Raw genomic sequence first — 19357 nt, 5'->3', positions numbered from 1 at the left:
GCTCTTTGAGAGGCACTCGAGAAAAAAACTGTGTTACAGAGCGCGTTCGATCCTCCTTCGACTCTCCGGCGATTGTCAGACTATTTTACAGCGGCTGAATCGCACTAAAAGATTCCTTCAATAAGAATTACGATATTGCGATGATGATTTCTGATTACTCAATTTGCCACACGTAACGGGCAAACTTTTGCGCAAATTTGAAACGTAATATTTAAGAAGAAAATAAAAGCGTACATACAAATTAACTTTTTATGCTGACAGAAAGTATCGCATGTTTATAATTTTGCAATTTTTCAAGCAATATATTATATAATCTATATCTATAATTCTTGAATTAATAAACAGCTCGTATTTCGTATCCCTATGAGAGCGTCATGCATTTATGCGGACAGTTTTTACTGAATTAATAATTTATTAATAAGTTTGAGTGCAATTTTAATAATATTTAATTTTAATAATATAAAATTATTTAAATAATATATTGTATATATATTTCAGATATAGATATTGCAGACTTGTTTTTCATAAATAAATAAGAATAAAATCATCACATTATTAACTTTTTTCGCGCGCTTTTTTGAATCCTTTTTAAAGGAACTTTAAATCGGACGTGACTTAAGATTAAGAATGTTTCCCATGTAATTGCTAGAATCGATTACTTTTAATCATACAAACACTAAAGGTATACACGTTGAAGAAATTTTGTGCGGATGTTTCCGCAATTTGAAATTCGTCGGTGGAGAAAAATCGGTCCCGGCGCGGCAACCGATTATTTATATCTTGGACGAACGAGCCAAGACACATACCCGTGCCCAAAGTTCCCGGAGCTTATTACGAATTTACGAACGGCCTCTCGAGGGAAGCGTTGCAATCTATCGGGGCTGTTTGTTGTCGCGTTACATCTGCGCACTTCTGGCCCCATGCAGAATCCCAGAGCCCGGCGTGTCCCACCCTATACATCCCCTGGACGTTAGGGGACACACCGCGGAGCCAGATTCGCCCTAGAGTCCATTATTACCCGTGTATTGTATTGCTTAACATTGACTCAATTGCTTTCGAATAACGCGAATAAGAGAGAAAGAGAAAGTTTGCGCAAGCGTTCGTACTTTGCCCTTTCGGACCATCAATCGAATTATTCGATTTACTGCTCTTTTTAAGGGGAACGCGCTGACCTTCCTTCCGCGCGACATAATTCATTCGCTGTCAAATCTGTCGAGTACCAACTAGAATTTTGACTTTCCAAAGTTCGAAATTTCGATTCGTATAAAAGTACATCTCTTCAAGCGATTCATATCATTTCGGCGTTATAATGTACCAAGCCAAAAAAAAAAGGAAAACTCGTATAAATTTCAAAATATATCAAAATATAAGATTTAAGAGGATTCAAAATTACCGACAGAACGTGAATTACAGATTTTGAAAATCTCGTTTTTGGCTACAAGGATTGATAAATCCTACTCCACAATTAAAGTACTTATCAAAACAACACGCGGAGGCTAATAATTTCATATAAAGATGATAAAAAATTAAAAAATGACGTTGTGTTACGTCATTTTGTAACAATATTTATTTAATATAAAAAGTTCTACGGTATGTTCGTGCAAGAGATATAGCGTCCGCGTTTAGAATGACATAACAGAATATTAGTAAATTTTTGGAAATGACTTTAGAAGCCTAGTAAAAAAAATTTTCAAAATCTGTAAAAAATTACTCTCGTGCATCTGTGAGGGTGCGAGATTGAAACACAAACTCACGTTAGACGTCATTTCTAAAAGTTCACAAATATTCCTTCATGCAATTCCTAGTAGAAACCTATTTTATTTTGTGTGTATAAATTGCAAAACTTTTATATTAAGCAAATATATTGTCATGTTAGGTTAAATTTTGATCTATTCGATAATATAGAATAGCTTTTGGATCCCCTTAAGTATTAGGAAAAATTATGACTTTCACAATTTTTTTGTTCTCTCATTAAGTATTCATGTTTAGTTATTGATAGTTTATACAAAAATCTAACAAAAAAAATGATTTTTTTGTAATTTTTTTACAATATTTTTCGTGTGTCGATAATGAAAAGTAAAAATGATGAGCCTTAAAGCGCAATAAAACCAATGGTTGATTAACAATTTTATCAGCCGAAATGCTGGCGTATAAAGCCAGAAATAGCGAAATTTGCAGGAAGTGCCCTCAACTTTAGTAAAATTGTGCCGCAACGCGATACGCGTTTGTACACCGCGGCGCGGCACGGCCGCGATTAACTCGGCCGATCGAATCGTAAAATTCGAGCGGGACTGGGAGGAGAGAAATTCAGGGAGACCGCCGCCGGTGTGCGCCGTGTTTGAAACGAGGGTTTTATAGCGGTCCAGGAACAAACCCTGCCGCTCGAATGGTCGTCGACCGTCGCTCTCTCGGCCGGCCGGACAATCACAACTTGACAGGGAGGTTTAACGAGCCCTATGCTAGGCGCCCCTCCCCCTTCCCATCCCCCTTCCCATCCCCCGCGTTCGTCCCACCCTCGGATGGTCATTTAATTATTCGAGATACCCTAGAACGTTGGACCATCTACCCCCACCGCCAAAGCGACGTTACGTCCGTACTGTCATTCTCTCTCCTCGACCCCTTCCTCCTTCCTCTACCGTCCATCCCTGTAGCTCTCATCGGTCGGTTCCGTTCTCGATCTCCATCCCCGGCAAGGGTTCGCGATGCCCGTCCGCCCCCCTCGGCACCGGAATAACGACACACCACTCGTCCCATGTGCTTGTCTCTATATTAAACCGCCGGGACGGCCGAGAGATAATAAAGACATATAATAGAATCGAAATTGTTTCTCTATCTATCAATGCCATACGCCGTCTATGCGCGAGCCACGTCCACTCGACAGATTCAATTTAGTTTCGGCCAGCCACGTTTAATTTGTGTCTTGATTCGTGGGTTAATACGAGAGGCGCGCGCGCGCCTGTGTGAATCGCTACGTGCGATCGCACCGTTCGATTCATTTTTCCTCGTTCGTTTCGAAATTATCAAATTCGAGATACTGACAGCACACCCCGAGTTTGAATATCGAAATCACGATTGCTTCTGTCATTGAATGAAAATAGGAAAATTCAAATTAAAAAAGAATATGAATTGTTTTTTTTTTTTTTTTTAATGCAACTCTTGGAATGATTACAGACGATAATCGTGACCTGAACGACCATGCGGAGAACGATTTGAAGAGGCAAAGAAGTAACTACAACGGCGATCAGCTATATTCAAACGTGAGTAAAGCCGATAAAATTTCTTTTAAGCAGCGATATATACGCTTTAATAATTAATTTCTTATTTCCAAGTTGATTCAGTGGCGTATAGCACTGAACTATCTATACAGGTATATCTACTTAATCACTTATACAGATAATTGGAATTAAATCAGTTCGTAATCTCGGGCGTAGGTGAAATCCAAGTGTATAGCATACTTCAATTAAAACGCCCTAATCAATCAAAAGCGAGCGGGGAAGTTCCATAGAATCTCGGCATAACTCTCGACCGGTTGCGGTAATCGCGGGACCGAGTGAAGCTCAAACCGAGCTACAACATCCAAGTCAATCTTGGCGCTTGTTCTCGGATGTCCCTCCAAACTCGCGAACTTCGACTTTAGGTTCCGCCGGTCTATGTTGCAGCTGTGGTCGAGTAAATGGAGCATCAAGGACGAGCACAAGCTCCTGAGCGAACTCGGCGGCAACGGCACAAACGGTAGTGGAAACGGCGGCGGCGGCGGTGGCGGCGGCGGCGGCGGCGGAGGTGGTGGCGGAAACGGCGGCGGCGGCGGCGGTGGAGGTGGCGGAGGTGGCGGCAGTTACTACGAACACAGCGGATTCCCCGGGAACGCTATTGCCACCTCCGCCGAGCTGTACGACTCCCTGGGCACCATCAGCACGATGACGCAAGCGCAAACGCCCCATCTCTACACTCCGCCCATAGGGGGCACCATAGGTGAGCGTTCCCTCTCTTTTCACCCTCCGACACCCTCCGACAACCCCCAACCCTGTCAGCGTGGCCTGGCCTCTTTCTCTCTTTCTATCTATCTATATCTATCTCTCTTTCTCTACCGTTCCTCCCCTCGCACAGAAATCCTAGACAGTGTGTGCGCACCACAACCTCTTGTACGTAATGTCATATATCGAGTCCACCACCTTCCTTTCGTTTCCTCCTTCTCTTCGCTCCCAACCGACTTTTCTCTCTTTCTTTTTCTTTCTTTCCCTCCCTCATCTCGTCTCCTCCCTGTACGCTTATTATTGCGGCTTACGTCTTGCTTTGCATACCCATATCGGCTAAATACATGGCTTTAATAATGCATGAGCTGTGCCGAGCAGCGACAGAAGAGGTGGCGGGAGGCTCCACACGGTGGTTCGGCGTTTCCAGCTTTAGGGAATAGCGCTCTCACTTCTCTCACCAGACGTCTTTTCTCTCTTTCTTTTTATTTTACGCTTGTACTTCTCTTCTTATCAAAATCATATCGCCGGGGTTTCTTATACGTGGATCTTTCTTTAACCTTTCTCGCCTATCTTCCTATATATACGTACAAATATATTCACTCTTTCTCTCTCTCTCTCTCTCTCTCTCTCTCTCTCTCTCTCTCTCTCTCTCTCTCTCTCTCTCTCTCTCTCTCTCTCTCTCTCTCTCTCTTATTCTTCCACTCTTTATCTCGCTCTCTACTTTTCTTGCGCCGTTTAAAGGCGATCGATCAACGGCGGAACGTATATAGGGACGGTACGAGCTATTGAAAAGTAACCGGTACACAACACACACGAATGGAACTTTCTCCGATGGAGCACGTGTTGCGAGCAACTCGGTCACGCCGCGTCGCGTCGCGCCACGCCGCGAATTCTCCCGATCGTTGCCTTTCGGAATGGACGAAGCGAGGCGTGTAACGGCGGCTTCATCTCATGAAATTCAATCGAGGATCTTCGTCCCGGATCGAAAGATTTTTGAAGGACGACGTAAACGGTCCAAGTCGCGATCGCACAACTTGCCTGCTCCCGCCGTTAATATGTAGTAGTATCGCGAGGTAAAGTGATTGTACGCAAAAGTACTTTGACTCTTTTCGATACCGTTTGAATGTCGTATACATGAACGCGAAGGGAACAGCAAATTTGCGTTGTATGTATAGATATTTCCTCTCGCGCTATCCTTTATAATAATTCTTGCAAGAAAATCTTCGAGAACGTACGCGCTTTTTTCGCGACCGACCTTTTAACGTTCCGCCTTGATCGTCCGTCGACGATACGAGAACCGCAATAACGGAAAAATGGGGATCCCTTAATAGCAGGTGGTACTTTGACGCCGCTCGCGCCACTGACGATGCAAGAACTAAAATTGAACCAAACATTGGACGGGGCTAACATGTCTCCTTACCACACCACCGGTGAGTTCGCCACCTCTTTAGTTCTCTTACAGTCTCGCGCCGAGTCACGTACACCTGTTTCGCTGAGCATAAGATTTTTTATTGAGCCTCTCTCAGATATGCGCGTGTCTAATTAATATATATATATATATATATATATATATATATATATGTCTCAAGTGTGTTTTACATATATACCAACGTCGATTGTTAACCGCGAGATTTCCCGCTCTCTTTGTAAAAATCCTCCCATTATCCACTTGCGTATGTCTTATGTCGGACGAATCAAAAACACACATATGAGATTACGGTCTTAAATTTCAGTGATAACAACATTTGATTATTTATTTTCTTATCTCATTACATTTCATTTTTACATTCAAATCTAAGGAAAATAATGCATATTTAATTTTTGCCTACGTAATAGATTTTTTTTTTTTTTTTTTTTTTTCTTTTTTAAGACTAAAATTGATATTGATTTAAATATCATATATACGTTGATACAGTCAGGAAAAAGTGAAAAGAATTAAAAGTAAATAGAAAAAACATCAATAGAAATATATATTTCGAGGCATTCAAAATCCCAGATCCCAGAATTTTTTCCTGATGTGATCCTATCACCGAAACAGTTTAATTAAGCTTTAGACGTAAGGCGCTGATCGTTAGCTAGTGCTTGATTCGAATGTCGTGTTGTGTTGTGCATGGCCATAGCAGAGAGCAGTACCGTCGCAGTATCGTATGTCGGGGTGGGGGCCGGAGGGGGCGAGCAAAGTCCCCCGATTTCGTTGCAGAACGAGACAAACGCCACCCCCGCGGCCCCCAACACCCCCGGAGGGGATCCCGGACTGACGGTCTTGCAGCCGCCAGTTTCTCAGCCCCAAGTAGCCTCTGCGATACCGCCGTACTCGACGATGCTTCCAAGTTTCGGACACTACGCCACCGGTGAGTACAATCAGACACAATCGCTTGCTTAACCGTCTGTCAAGGACAAGCGCGCTCGTATACCCTCCGGGGGTTGAACCGGACTCGGCGGTACGTTCGGAGGGTAAGTCAGAGCTCTTTCCGAGAAGGGCACTGATTTACCAGTTCGAGGCGGTCCAGCAATGGCACGTTTGCCCGGAAGGGCCAATGACGGATTCTGTTCGTCAGAGAGACAATCGCGTACCAATGGAGGATACACATTTATCCTTAATAGATGTGTGTGTGTGTGTGTATATAATAATAAAAAATAATATATATTCTTCTCTTGTTTGTCAAACACTATTCTTTGCGGAATAAAATTTAATTAGTCCTTTGCTTTATCTTCAACATTTCTTTTTTTCAAAGATAGTTGTTGTTACTACGTTGCTTAATGTTAATTGTAGCAAGATCGATTATCTCGAGGAATAGTAATAAGCACTGTTACAAGTGCCTTGTGTTTTTTAATTACCGTAAAGTCAAGTTGCGGAAGAGTCTAAATTATATACTTATTACTGACGCCACTTTCGCGCGCGAGCGTAGCCACAAGATCAGGTTGAGAAATTAATTGAGACATTAACATAACGCGTCGACACTATTGGAGAACCGTTTGAAACACGTCTGTCGACACGCTATCTGTCAACTCGCGCTAATCAGCTTATTATCGACTTTTGTTCAGGTGGTGGCGATTACGCGTACAGCGCTGCGTATTCCCAGTACTCGAGTGCACCGTACAGTGGCTATGGATATGGGGCAGCGACAAGCGGGTTGCTCAGTAAGTAAACAGTGAGTATTAGTACCGATTAGATTAGGGATGAATCGAATATACGAGAACACGGCAGCTGTAATTTTCTTTTCTTCCGAACCAGCGCCGTGCGAAGGAGGTAAAAAATTCGCGACCGTTCGCGAATCCTGTTGCAAACGCGTGAAAGTCGCAGTGTCGTATCCCGCAGAAATTATTATTACGCGTATGTAAAATATTCCAAGAACGCAAAAACTTCACGGATCCAATCCCGCGCGAATAATGTAAATAGAACTTTCTCATTAACACGCGGATTAATCAATTCGATTGCTCATCAGATAAACAACACGAGCTACTAGTTTGGTGCGTTCTAATACGGTTTCCGATTCAATCCTTCGTAATGCACAAGATTGCGCGTAACTACGTAAAGATATACCCTCTTCCTCCGCGAGCATACGTAAATATAGAGAAGGCGCGCGTGCAGAGAGAAACGAATAGAATAATAAAGCACTCTTTTCTCTCTCCTATATATATCGGACACGCGATACATAACTAATCCGTAACACGTAACGCAGATCCGTTGGCGATATCGCAGCGCTCTCGCTCCCCTTCCCCTGTCGGCGCGCACGCTCAACTTATTCCTCCTCGTTCCCGATATTCCACGCGAGCGTTACGTGAGGTGCTCTATAATTAAACGCGAAAATTAGATAGGTGTGCACCACGGAAAGCAATTTATTTCATTTTAATTCCGCGCGGGAAAACGTCGTTGCGAGGAAAACACTTGAATATGCAACTGTAAATTGCGCATGAGTCGAGAGAAATTTAGATTTACGCGCAACGTAAACAAGGGCAACGTTTCGAGTACCACCTTAATTGCAAACCCCTTCTTTAGAATTAACTAAAAAGGGAACGGCAAGAATTCGATATTATTATGACGTTATCGTGGCGCGATATGTTGAGCAGGAATATAGACTGTTGACACAGACAGAGAGACCCGCAGATTCCAAGCGCGACTCGAAAATCGCGACTGTGAAATGGCCCAATCTCGTTTCAGATTCCACGTACTACTACTGCAACGGAGACACGTCCACCCATACATCGCAGCAGGGGGGCGGCGGGGGCGGCGGTTGCACCGGCGGTGGCCCTGAGAGCAGCGCCGACGTGGCCAGCCGTTCGCCCCTGGCGGCGACGAGAGCCAGCAGCGGGGCCAGCGCAGCCTCGCCGACCGGAAGCGCGTGCACCAAGCCGGACCACACCTCCGTCACGCCGACGGACCTCTATCTCGCTTGATGGTCGAACCGCGCGAATACCGGGGGGAACGGCCTCTGGTCGAACGTCCTCCCGACGATCAGCGGGGAGGCAGCGGGCGCCATATCACGAAGAGACACTACGTCGAAATTAAGCAATGATCTCTGATTTAACCGCGTCGGGAAAAGTTGATTTGATTCGCATGATAGGAATCTATTAACCGATAGATGGACAGCAACGGAGGAAGATCGAAAAAGAAGCGCGATTGAGGAAGATTGGGACGTTGATGGGAACCTGGCAAAGTGACGCTTTTGGATTAGAGACGTTGAAGAGAGTGTACGAGTGACGAGTGTAGAAATTCCCTGAATCTCATCGCGTTAAACGTGGATCGGATCGGAGAGAATTTAAGAGAATTCTAATTTTGATTTATAATATAAACGCGCGATGTGATACCAGATAAAGCGAACTTGATGCGAGCTACGTCGATCATGTTGACATTGACGTACAGAGTTCCCTCGCGTCACCGCTATTTCCCGCCGCTATAAATGTCAGTCATTGCGTTTTATTTATTTCCATCGCGATCCGAAGAAACAGTCGTCGATCGATTAATCGACTCGTAACTCATAAATTGCCGACAATTTGGCGGCGACGCGAGTGGATCTCGAGCGCTCGAGAGCCGATCGCGTCGTAGACATCGCCGCGGCTCTCTGGACAGAGCACGTCGGTGATAGGTAGTTTAATTTAATGATCCTCAGTTAGCGGTAAATTTTTGCGCGATGGTCCACGCGAGCGCGCGCTTGCGTCTCAGCAAACGTAGTCGCCGACCATGTAAATATATATAAATTGAACATATATAAATAAGAATACAAAAAATATATATATATATTATATATATATATGATCTGTGTAAACAAAAAAGTCAAGCGCCCTGATGGCACGTTTATTCTCTCCCGTAGGCACGACAAACCCTCCTCATCCCTTAAGAGTATCGTAGAGTATAACTCGATAAGTTTGAGATTTTTAAATCAGGAGTCGACGTAACGATCACTACTGTTAAGGATATTATATATATTTTTTGTAGAAACCAAAGACCATGTACACATACACATACACACACACGCACGCACACACACACACACACACACACACATACGCGCACACACACACGCACGCACGCACGCACATGCGCGAGTAAATTCACAAACACATTGCACGTACACATGTCACGCGTACCACTCACGCACGCAGCACGCACAGGCATTGATACACGTAACGCGGATAGTCGAACGAAAGAGCAATGCGGCAAAAAGTGTGTCGGTTCTAAGCGGCCTTTCCGCACGGAATATATCACGCGTCGCGAGCGGCGTGTATAGGATCGACGTAAAGTTTAATGAAAAAAAAAAAAAAAAAAAAAAAAAAAGAAAGAAAGGAAATAACGGAGAATAACGGAGAAAAATTGAAATAAAAGAGATGTAGTTTAAACAATTTAAAAATTAAAAGGTGACATTCTTTCACCCGACTCATCGATTATCGTTCAAATGGTCGATTTAAAAAAAAAAAAAAAAAAATTTATCAAGATAAGTACGCGAATCGCAGCAGGATATCGAGCGCTATTGTATGGAGAGCATTCGTATTCGTGATAATTAGCGCAAGTCGGCGCATGGACATTTCCTCGACGGCCCGGCGATCACGCTCGTTCCCCCGTTCCGTTCGACGCGCTTCCGCTTTGCAGCGGAAGTCGTGCTGCTTCCCGCTCGCCATCGGGCGGAACGCGCCTTGGAGAAGATTATCACGAAGGCGCAATTAGCGGCCGGGCGTCGGTGATTTTTAATGAGAAATTACGCTCGCGCGAGAGAGCAGTTCCCCGATTTAATAATCGCGCTAATCATTGACGCCTCGGCAGCGGCACGCGCTACCAATTTATTTCATACGTCTCAAATTAATTCAGCCAGTACGCCGTATATAATGTTGTATATCACAGAAATTGCTTGGCGATACTTAATCCGACAATTTCTAGTCACACGCGCGCGCACACACACATACACACATATACACACACACACACACACACACACACACACACACACACACACACACACACACACACACACACACACACACACACACACACACACACACACACACACAAATATACTGGAAAAAAGGTGCGCTAGTGAACAAAATATTGCAATATGTTTGAAGTAAATTCAAAGGCGAGTATCGTCTTATAATGTTAAACATGTCGATGTAAAAGACATCCTTTCAACTCGTTAGCGTCGATCCAAAGCGCGCTCGTGAAATCAAAATTATCGTTCCCAGCCAATTGGCCAAATTTCCCCAACCTCTCGCCCAATGTTCCGTCCGTGTCGATCGCCTTTCGCTCGATAATTAGACCGTATTCGCGAGGATCAAACGTTTCGTCTCCATATCGTCTTTTTTTGCGTTACGCTCTTTAGCAATTTATATTTTGATCAAGATAATTAGCGATTGCGAATGAAATCATTAAATTGCTAATCAAACGGTAGATTGCGATATTACTTACACTCACAACAGCGTGATACAAAGCCGTGTGGAAAGGTAAAAATGCAGATGCAGAAAAAATGCGAGAGATTGCTATCGTTTCCTTCTTTCGCGCTCTTTGTAAATCTCAGTGACACAATTTTTTTTTTGTTTTTTTTAGCTCAGTATCGTTGAACGGAAGACACAAATTTTTAGAAAAGTGATATTAATCGCGTGCGTACACGAGATATACATTTGCATCTTGAATGGTCAATCATCGGCTGGATTATTGCGTCCGATGCTCGGTACGATTATCCCGTGATCGATTATTGCGTACTTATACATTGTTACTTTATTGCTATTATCGTAATGACGCTGATTATATATATATTAATTCTTATTCTATTTGCTATTTTCACTATTTTCATTATTTTATCACGATTATTATTATTATTATATTATATTATTATTATATTATTATTATACCATCATCACACACATTTTTATTATATTAATTATTTAATGCCTTTATTATTTATTAATTATAATGATGACCTATGTGTAATAAGTTTTGCCAAAGAACCTGTCGAGAGAGCAATATTGCAGTAAACGTTTTCTAGCCTCCATAGGAGAAAAAGCAGTCGATAATGCACGATTATAATATTGAAAAATTGAATGTGGAAAATGCAGAGATAAATGACTGTGCGCGGCATTTGAGCGATGGGCGAAATACATGAATTTGTCCGCGAATTGTAGATTCGCGAATTTCTGTGAGATTTCGAAGATGCCGCGGTCGCCCATTTTAAAAACAAACATACAATTGTCTTATCATTTTATTTCATCGTTTTGTCTCCCGTGTGATATTCTTGTTCCGTGCGCCGCTCTTGCCGAGTCTCGCTGTTGATACTTGCAAACAAAACTCTGTACATCCTTTTTAAATAAATATGAGGTTTATATGAACGTGGTCTCTACGTTTTAACTCTCTCTCTCTCTCTCTCTCTCTCTCTCTCTAACTTTAATTTCCCTCTTTGTCACATATTATGTATTTTAAATAAATATAACGTTTATATAAACCTTATTTCTACGTTCATAATTACCTATAACTTTATCTTTTTTCCATTAGACATTGTGAAGGACATGTAGTCCAAGATTAAACATTTTATACATCTAATGACTTATTAAATGACTAATTTGTGCTGTAAAAATCAAAAGTATCTGCAAAAGCATTTAAAAATTATAGTTGACTGCTTTTCTAAAGCGATTATCTTCAATTCGCAAGTTGTCTAGATATTAAAAAGAATTTATGAAAAATTATTTAAAAACTATTTTTATCCTTAATTGTAATATTATAAATGAGATAAACATTAGAGATAAATTAAATTATCAGACCTTTTATCACAAGAGTATGTTAAATGTAGTGAATTTACTACAGCAGCGATAGATATACAATATGAATATAGATTTTTATATACTTTTTAAGTGTTTATAACGTGGAAAAAACATTGTTTTGATCCACATACACATATCGAGTTTAATATTTATATTTCTAAAACTGCAATATATATAAAAGCTGATTAAATAGTTGGAAAGAGATACATTTAGCGACATCTGTTTACAATCACATCAGTTCCTCTGCAGAAATTATCAATACTAACAAGAAATAAAACTAGAACAAATATTTTCAGATTTTATTTAGATTATAAGGGGACAGCAAAATTGTGTACTTTATAGATATGTATATATACCTTATTTTATATTAAAATTTTCTATTTTCAGCCTTTCTCGTTTCTGATGACAACGCATCTTTGGTTGTAAATGTACATCTCTCCTTTATCGGCATTATACAGCCTCTGATGATCACAGAACATGCAGCTTATACTATCTATATTATCGCTATACGATATTTTAAGCAATTAAGAATGTGTGTGTAGGTATCAATTAATACATAAATATAAAATAGAATTTTTTTTTTTCCTTATATATAGTTCCTTATATATATTTAGCTCATATACATTGAATATATCTTATACAGTATATTCAATACACATACACATTCTCGAAACATTTTGTAGAAAATAAAGTTTTTTACGTATATATAAATATATAACGAATGGTCACATTATCTTATATTTAACAGCATATCTGCTCCCTGCGTTCAAAATTGTACAATATTGTGAATCTTAATTTAAAAAAATATTTTTGCCTTTGTATTTACTTATTGTAAATGTAACTTTCAGCACCGCCACGTCCGAAGCCTGTAATCATAGTGATTGTTGCATTAGACGCATCTCCTTAATATCGCAAATAATAAGCGAAAAATTTCATTTAAAAACAGTATAAAGTGCAATGAGATGTGCATATAAACGAATAGGGGTATGGAATAGGGGTAAGAGAGATACATATTAATTTAATATATTAAGTAAAGAGGACACGACGACGTTCTGTGAAAGGTTTTGAATATGAAGCAGTTTTAGGAGAAACGAAGCGCAACGCGCTCAAGCCGAGACGAAGCTTTCCATTTACCTCCTGGACCGAACAGAGCTGCATAGCAAGGGTGATTGCAGTAGGGTTTCCCTTCGTGCTCGGCATGACCTCCGGGTGTTAGGGTCTTATTGCATTTCTCGCAGCGTAAACACGAACCGTGCCAATCTTTGCCTAAGGACGTCTTCCTCTCGGCTGCAACACAAGATGAATGTTAACGCGCGTTTCGATGTAACGTAAAAGGTGGTTCACCGCGGCGGAACTGGCCGCGCTTTCCATATTAAATTTTATCTTGCTGCGCTAATGCGGAAACCGCATTAATGTATCGCTTCCCAAACGCGTTTGCCAACGCAAGAGTAATCACAATGTGAAGGAAACAGAAATTAGTGGGCACACATGTTAATGACAAAGGACGATGAAATATTGGGTGATACTATATTACTTGAATAATTTTTAAAACAAAACTAATATTAACATTTAATAAAACAAAAAATAATTATTTAATTAAAACAGTATTATATCATTTCCAGGGAGACTTGAAATCCCAAGTTGAACACATCGTCTGAATCGTGGATGGTGGAGAATGAGAAACGCGTAGTGTGAATCTTTCCATTAGCAATTTCGTAATTAGAAAATCCAATGCCAAAGTCCCGATGGAATTAATCAATGTATGTTATTTATTAAAGGCGCGAACGTGAAACATATTCTGGTCGTATTTCACAAAGGATTTCGCGTCGTCTGTAGATCCCAATAAAAAATGTCTAAACCACCCTTATATGCGAGTTATATTATACGTATACCTCAGTTCAGTTAACTCCCAGATGCATCTACGGAAATTTGCATCGGGATGTGAAGACGAAAGGTTCACCCTCGTTACCAAAGATTGTAGACAAGAAAGATGTAAAACAAAAGAAGTAAGTAAACAAAGAGAAAATACAAGAATCACTCAGATTACATCTTTTGAAATAATGGAAATTTTATACGGTGTAATTTTGAGATATTAAAACTTCTTTTGTTATTAACGTGTGCGTGTGTGTGTGTGTGTGTGTGTGTTTGTTCTATATATTTTTAATCTTTAATCTGGATTATCAATTTTAAATATTTGTAAAGACAATAATAATTGATTAAATACATTCTTTAAGTGGGACGTATCTATCGTTATTCAGCAGTTCTCAGTAATTATCCAGATAATATTAAATCATATATATAAGATTAAATACATTGATAAAGATAAGTCTTCGTTTATGATAAGTTTTGTTGCGGAACAATTTTCTTCATTTTACCACTTTAGCTTACGAATTCCATTTTAACTTACGAGTTGACATTTCATTGACTTTTAATATACCCTTATTCAATATTACGATTATAGCTCGTACATATATCTGGCGACTCGACAAAAGATTCGATGAAAGCCGAAGACCGATTTTTCTTTCCTCCTCGGTGACGTATCACGCCATTAGGACGTATCAAACCTCACTTTTGTGAAGACAAAAAAGAGAGAGAGAGTGAGAGGGGGGTGGGGGAGAAGAAAGAAAAAAAGAGGCAAGGGAAAACCGCACAGCGGACTGGTGGTTGCATTCAAACGCTCCACCTTGTCTAAGAAGGAGCACAAAGGCCGGTGGCGCCAGCGAGGGAAATTGGAAAATGACGAGACGAGGGTGCAATGGGCGCGCATCGGGGAGGAGGAAAGGATGCATCGGTAAAAGCGCTAGATGCAACGGAGGATGAGTAATATGGCGAACGTATGACGCGAGGAGAGAAATGGGGGGAGAGAGAACGCGCGCGGTGTGTATCGCGGGTAAGAAGGGTGCGCGCATAAAGGGCCATTAGTTAATTAACTCCTAATTATCTGGCGACGGAGAAGCGGGTGCATAATCGTCAGCGGCACATTTGCCGCGCGCGAAAAGGCAGAGACAGTGCTGTGAACGCGGATCGTTGCACCCGGGGAACTAAACAATCGGCCAGCACCACCGTTGCTACGCTGATTGCATAGGTTCTCTCGGAACGTCATTTCTCCCTTCAACCTTCTCGACGGCCCTTACATCTCGTCTCGTCTCGTTTCGTTTCGTTTCGTTTCGTTTCGTTTCGTTTCGTTTCGTTTCGTTTCTTTCTCTCTCTCTCTCTCTCTCTCTCTCTCTCGATCTTGTCGACCGAGACCCGTCTCCTGCCTTTACCGCGATCCTCGCCCACGCTCGCTTCTTTTCAAACCGCCGTCCGTTTCAACCTCATACCTCCCCCTTTCCCCCTCATGGTGCCTCTTCCCTTCGGGGTACCCTAGAAAATCCCTCGGAGATCTCGCATCACGCTTGGTCCCTTCTCCCTCGCCACGGCAGCGGGGGTTGCGGCGGGAAACTACTCCTCTCTTCACGGATTCTCTTCTTCTACCTTTTCGTATCACAAGACCTAGCTATTCTTCTGCAAACCTGTTTCATGCCGCGTCTGTGTTGTTCTTATTAGTACCTGCGCGCTCGCGCGCTCGCACGATATACCGACCGCGTCTCCTTTGTTGTCCTCACGGCTGGACAGTTTATCGTTGTGTTGCACTTTGCCTGATGCAGTTTCCTTGCTCTCATCCTACCGTCGTATTTTGCATCACGATTTCGCCTTTTCCCGTTTCCCTCTTTGAATTGGCATACGCTATATTTTCCCGTACGACGTATGTAGAATTTTGTATATGCACGGAAGAAGTTATATTTGACAAATGCAGGTATGCAATACATATATAATTCAACATTGCTATAGCGTGAAAGAATTCCAATGACTCGCAATCGTTTTCGAGCGTTTTACAGAAAAAAGGAGTCTCCCTTTTTTCCAACTCTTCGTGACATTCGTTTCGCACGTTCATTCGTTCCGCCGTGAAAAATGCAGTCGATCCCGTTAGCTTCAACGGATTTAAAAAAAAAAAAAGTTCTCGCGAGGAAAAAGAGCTTAATTAAAAATATACGTTTGAACGTGAAATCGACACGCGTGAATTCTTTCAAATTCGTATCTTTGTTTATACGGTCGAAAATATATATCGAATTCCTTGCGGATGTAGGTATCTAAATTCTGGGATCTAAAGAGGGAAACCTTGGACTTTGCAGGTGAATGCGCACAATAACTGTCTGTCGACATTGTTTATCTGTGCCGGACAGAACTACTACACGCGATGCACGTCTCCAAGTGCATACTCGACTAATAGATAACGTTATCACAACGCGCAGCATTTTCGCCGACTACTAATTACCGTATATATTGTACAAGTTGCAACGTACAGCGTGTTTAAAAGAGGTTTCGAGGCCGTCATTTCCTTATTTTCGAAACTCATCGTCGATAACGGTCATTCGATTTTCCAAATGGCGAATCATTAGGCGGATCGATAGAATGCTGCGCAAAAGTTACTCGTTACGAAACGGAAGCGAAACGTCGTGAATTTAATCTCATGTAAATCCGCGATGTCTCTCGCGCCACGTGCAACTTCTCTTACAACTACGGATTGAGTTTATTCTGTAGAAACTGTGATTGGATCATTCATTCACACTATATTTACTTGTAGTAAACTCGAATCTTGAATACGGCGAAACGGCCTGACATAATATTTGCCAAGGTGGATTCCGAGGTCGTTTAATGATATCATTGATGCCGTCACCGCGCGTTTACCATTTTGAGTATTTATGGTCGTCTGATATTCAATCCCTTTTTTGTACGACTTGAATCTTATGAATTCAAATACACACACACACACACAGATAAACAAACAGATAGATAGAGATAGAATATATTTTACATATTATATTTATATATATTTTATATTGTATTTATCTCTCTGTCTCTCTCTTTCTCTCAGAGAAAAATATATGTTACATAAAATAAAATATACATAGCACATACATATGCAAGTTATACAATTAACTTTTTACAATATTACGTGTTCCGTTCATCAAATATAATTCCTACTTATCTTCTGAAAGACGATAACAATAATAATAAAAATATGATTATATGTATATATATATATATATATATATATATATATATATATATATATATATATAATTATAATGAGACAGAAAGATAAAATTTATGCAATGTATTCTCTACATACTTTTAACTGTTCTAAATTTTCCTATCGTTTACGACGCATACAACTTATAAAGTCTGAATTGTGATTATCATATTACGTTTTTATCAATATGAGATATTCAATAATCTCTTCTCTTTGCTATATGCTATATAAATGATCGATACAATAATTTGTTACGTAATCACGCTTACGAAACAGCAGTGCTTGAGAAAAAATTTTTACAAATAAAATTATTTTCAACTTTTTCACTTTTCCGATTCTTGAAAAGAGAATGATATAAGAAAATAAGTCGAATATACATGTGTATATAAGCCTACGTATATATAAGAATCACATTAAATTTGTAAATAAAGACTCACTGGATATTAATTCCACTAAGCTTAGATTTCTCGATGCTACAAATTCGTTTACGATGATTAGACATAAAATACTCTTCGTAGTATCGAAAATGTTCAACTTGTAGAAATGATAGTAGTTCCAAAGTCTTGTTGGTATCGCAATAATACAATGGTTTCTTACCAAAGTACACGGGTTTGTCGCACTTTGGGCAATTGGGCATCTTGTGGCCGTCTCCTAGCTCGACCAGACTGTCTGTCTAACTAACGGAAAGATGCTCTCAGCGGCGTGGCCAGACGCGTACTGGCCCTGAGAGAGGCCCGGCAAGGTAACGCGACGCTCTCTCCAGTTGATTGAGCGTGTGAACGTGTGTTAAGGCTAACGGCTGCACAAACCGAGAGCCCGGCCGTGGCCGCGTGTGTTTTAAGCGGCAGGGCAAATGTTACCTGTGCTCGCATCGCATGTTATGCAATTCCGTGTGCGAGCATCTACGCGTGTCCGTGTGTGTACATACAGGGTGTCTTGGATTTACACCGCACGCTTTGCGGAATTCTTTAGCAGCTGGCATTAATAAAGTCCATCTCTCGATAGAAGATCTTTCCGCAGCTCTCTACAACGTTTTACTCTCTCAACACTGAATTATAACACAGAAACTACCACCTCATTTATGGCTTTGTCTGCTCCAGTTGTCTATATCAATAATATATAAATTTTACATCAAATCATATTCTATATAGGGGAACGTGGGGTACAATGGTACAGAGTCGATATCTTTTTACAGAGATGCTACCATGTCATTAAACATGTTGCAAATATTGCTATTAGGTGTCTCTTTCTGCGTGCTGTTATCAGTGGTCGCAATATTTTTAGTTGAAAATTGTTATAAATTATTTAATGCACTTGCTGTGCTCTCCGCGACTGAGTTGTAATTCTTCGATATATTTACATAAGGTAAACAATGATAAAATTCTATTTTTTATTACCGTAAATACATTTATGTTTTAAAATGATCTTTTCTTATTAATTTCATACTGTGTCTATGTAAATATTGATTAATGATAATTTTTTATATAATCAAAAGTAAATAAATACGTTTTGAGGCTTAATGAAATATTAGCCCACGAAATGTTGTACTTCTTATTTTTATACTAGAGAAAAAAAAAGAAAGTATACATAGATGCTGTCTTTCAAAATTAATACCAAAAATTATTACATTAAATTTTAGATATTTTTCCATGTTTTAAAGAGAAAAATATTTATTATAACAAGAGAATTGTTTTTATTTATTAATTTATTTTATAGTTATCATTTAAAAACACAAATCTATATTCTTATGTTCTATATATCACATTATAATATACAACTTTTAAAAAGTTTTAGACATCAATGTAAATGAAATAAACAAGTTTTGGAGGTAGTCCATTATATCCCGCATGAAAAGCATATGACGAAAATCTAGGCTTTTACTAAATCAATAATCTCGTCTATTGAAACTATTATTTTATAATAAATTTGTGTTTTTTCTTATAGTGGATATTCTAAAGAATATTTTTAGTAAAAAAAAGATCAATTTATTTTTTTTTAATATGTTGAAAACTTGCTCAATGCTTACGTTGGCCGTTCTACCCCACGTTCCCCTATTGTTTAT

The 19357-nt window shown here is 40.3% G+C and overlaps 2 protein-coding genes across 11 annotated transcripts in view; one reads left to right on the top strand and one right to left on the bottom strand.

The window, feature by feature from the left end:
- Sv (paired box protein shaven) overlaps positions 1–11927 on the top strand; it is a 151841-nt gene extending 139914 nt beyond the window's left edge. For 2 of the 10 annotated variants that reach the window (XM_072909143.1, XM_072909144.1), the window contains exons 8-13: positions 3172–3257; positions 3660–3972; positions 5306–5404; positions 6095–6325; positions 7020–7115; positions 8137–11924. In XM_072909143.1, the coding sequence (XP_072765244.1) occupies positions 3172–3257; positions 3660–3972; positions 5306–5404; positions 6095–6325; positions 7020–7115; positions 8137–8372 (1061 nt within the window). In that variant the 3' untranslated portion in view covers positions 8373–11924. Of the gene's footprint in view, positions 1–3171; positions 3258–3659; positions 3973–5305; positions 5405–6094; positions 6326–7019; positions 7127–8136 lie in introns of all 10 variants that reach the window. The other 8 variants (XM_072909151.1, XM_072909150.1, XM_072909145.1 and 5 more) reach the window with 7 other exon arrangements.
- Positions 11928–12512: 585 nt separating this feature from the next.
- Positions 12513–18079, bottom strand: LOC140675295 (cysteine-rich protein 1). The gene is made up of 3 exons (XM_072909644.1): positions 17893–18079; positions 13353–13505; positions 12513–13084 (listed from the first exon to the last, which is right to left on the bottom strand). The coding sequence occupies exons 1-3, from the start codon at positions 17930–17932 to the stop codon at positions 13041–13043; spliced, it is 237 nt and encodes a 78-aa protein (XP_072765745.1). The 5' UTR covers positions 17933–18079; the 3' UTR covers positions 12513–13040.
- Positions 18080–19357: the final 1278 nt, after the last annotated feature.

Source organism: Anoplolepis gracilipes, chromosome 17, assembly GCF_047496725.1.
Source record: "Anoplolepis gracilipes chromosome 17, ASM4749672v1, whole genome shotgun sequence".
Taxonomy (NCBI): domain Eukaryota; kingdom Metazoa; phylum Arthropoda; class Insecta; order Hymenoptera; family Formicidae; genus Anoplolepis; species Anoplolepis gracilipes.
The sequence above is the reverse complement of the archived record's forward strand: the minus strand, read 5'-3'. Positions and strand labels throughout refer to the sequence as shown.

Bases quoted from the DNA above. Each gene is read 5' to 3' on its own strand.
- LOC140675295 (XM_072909644.1), bottom strand. From the start codon at position 17,932: ATGCCCAATTGCCCAAAGTGCGACAAACCCGTGTACTTTG. The intron at 13,506-17,892 runs GTAAGAAACCAT...CTTGTGTTGCAG, and splicing joins CGACAAACCCGTGTACTTTG to CCGAGAGGAAGACGTCCTTA. The intron at 13,085-13,352 runs GTAAATGGAAAG...CTATGATTACAG, and splicing joins AGCTCTGTTCGGTCCAGGAG to GCTTCGGACGTGGCGGTGCT.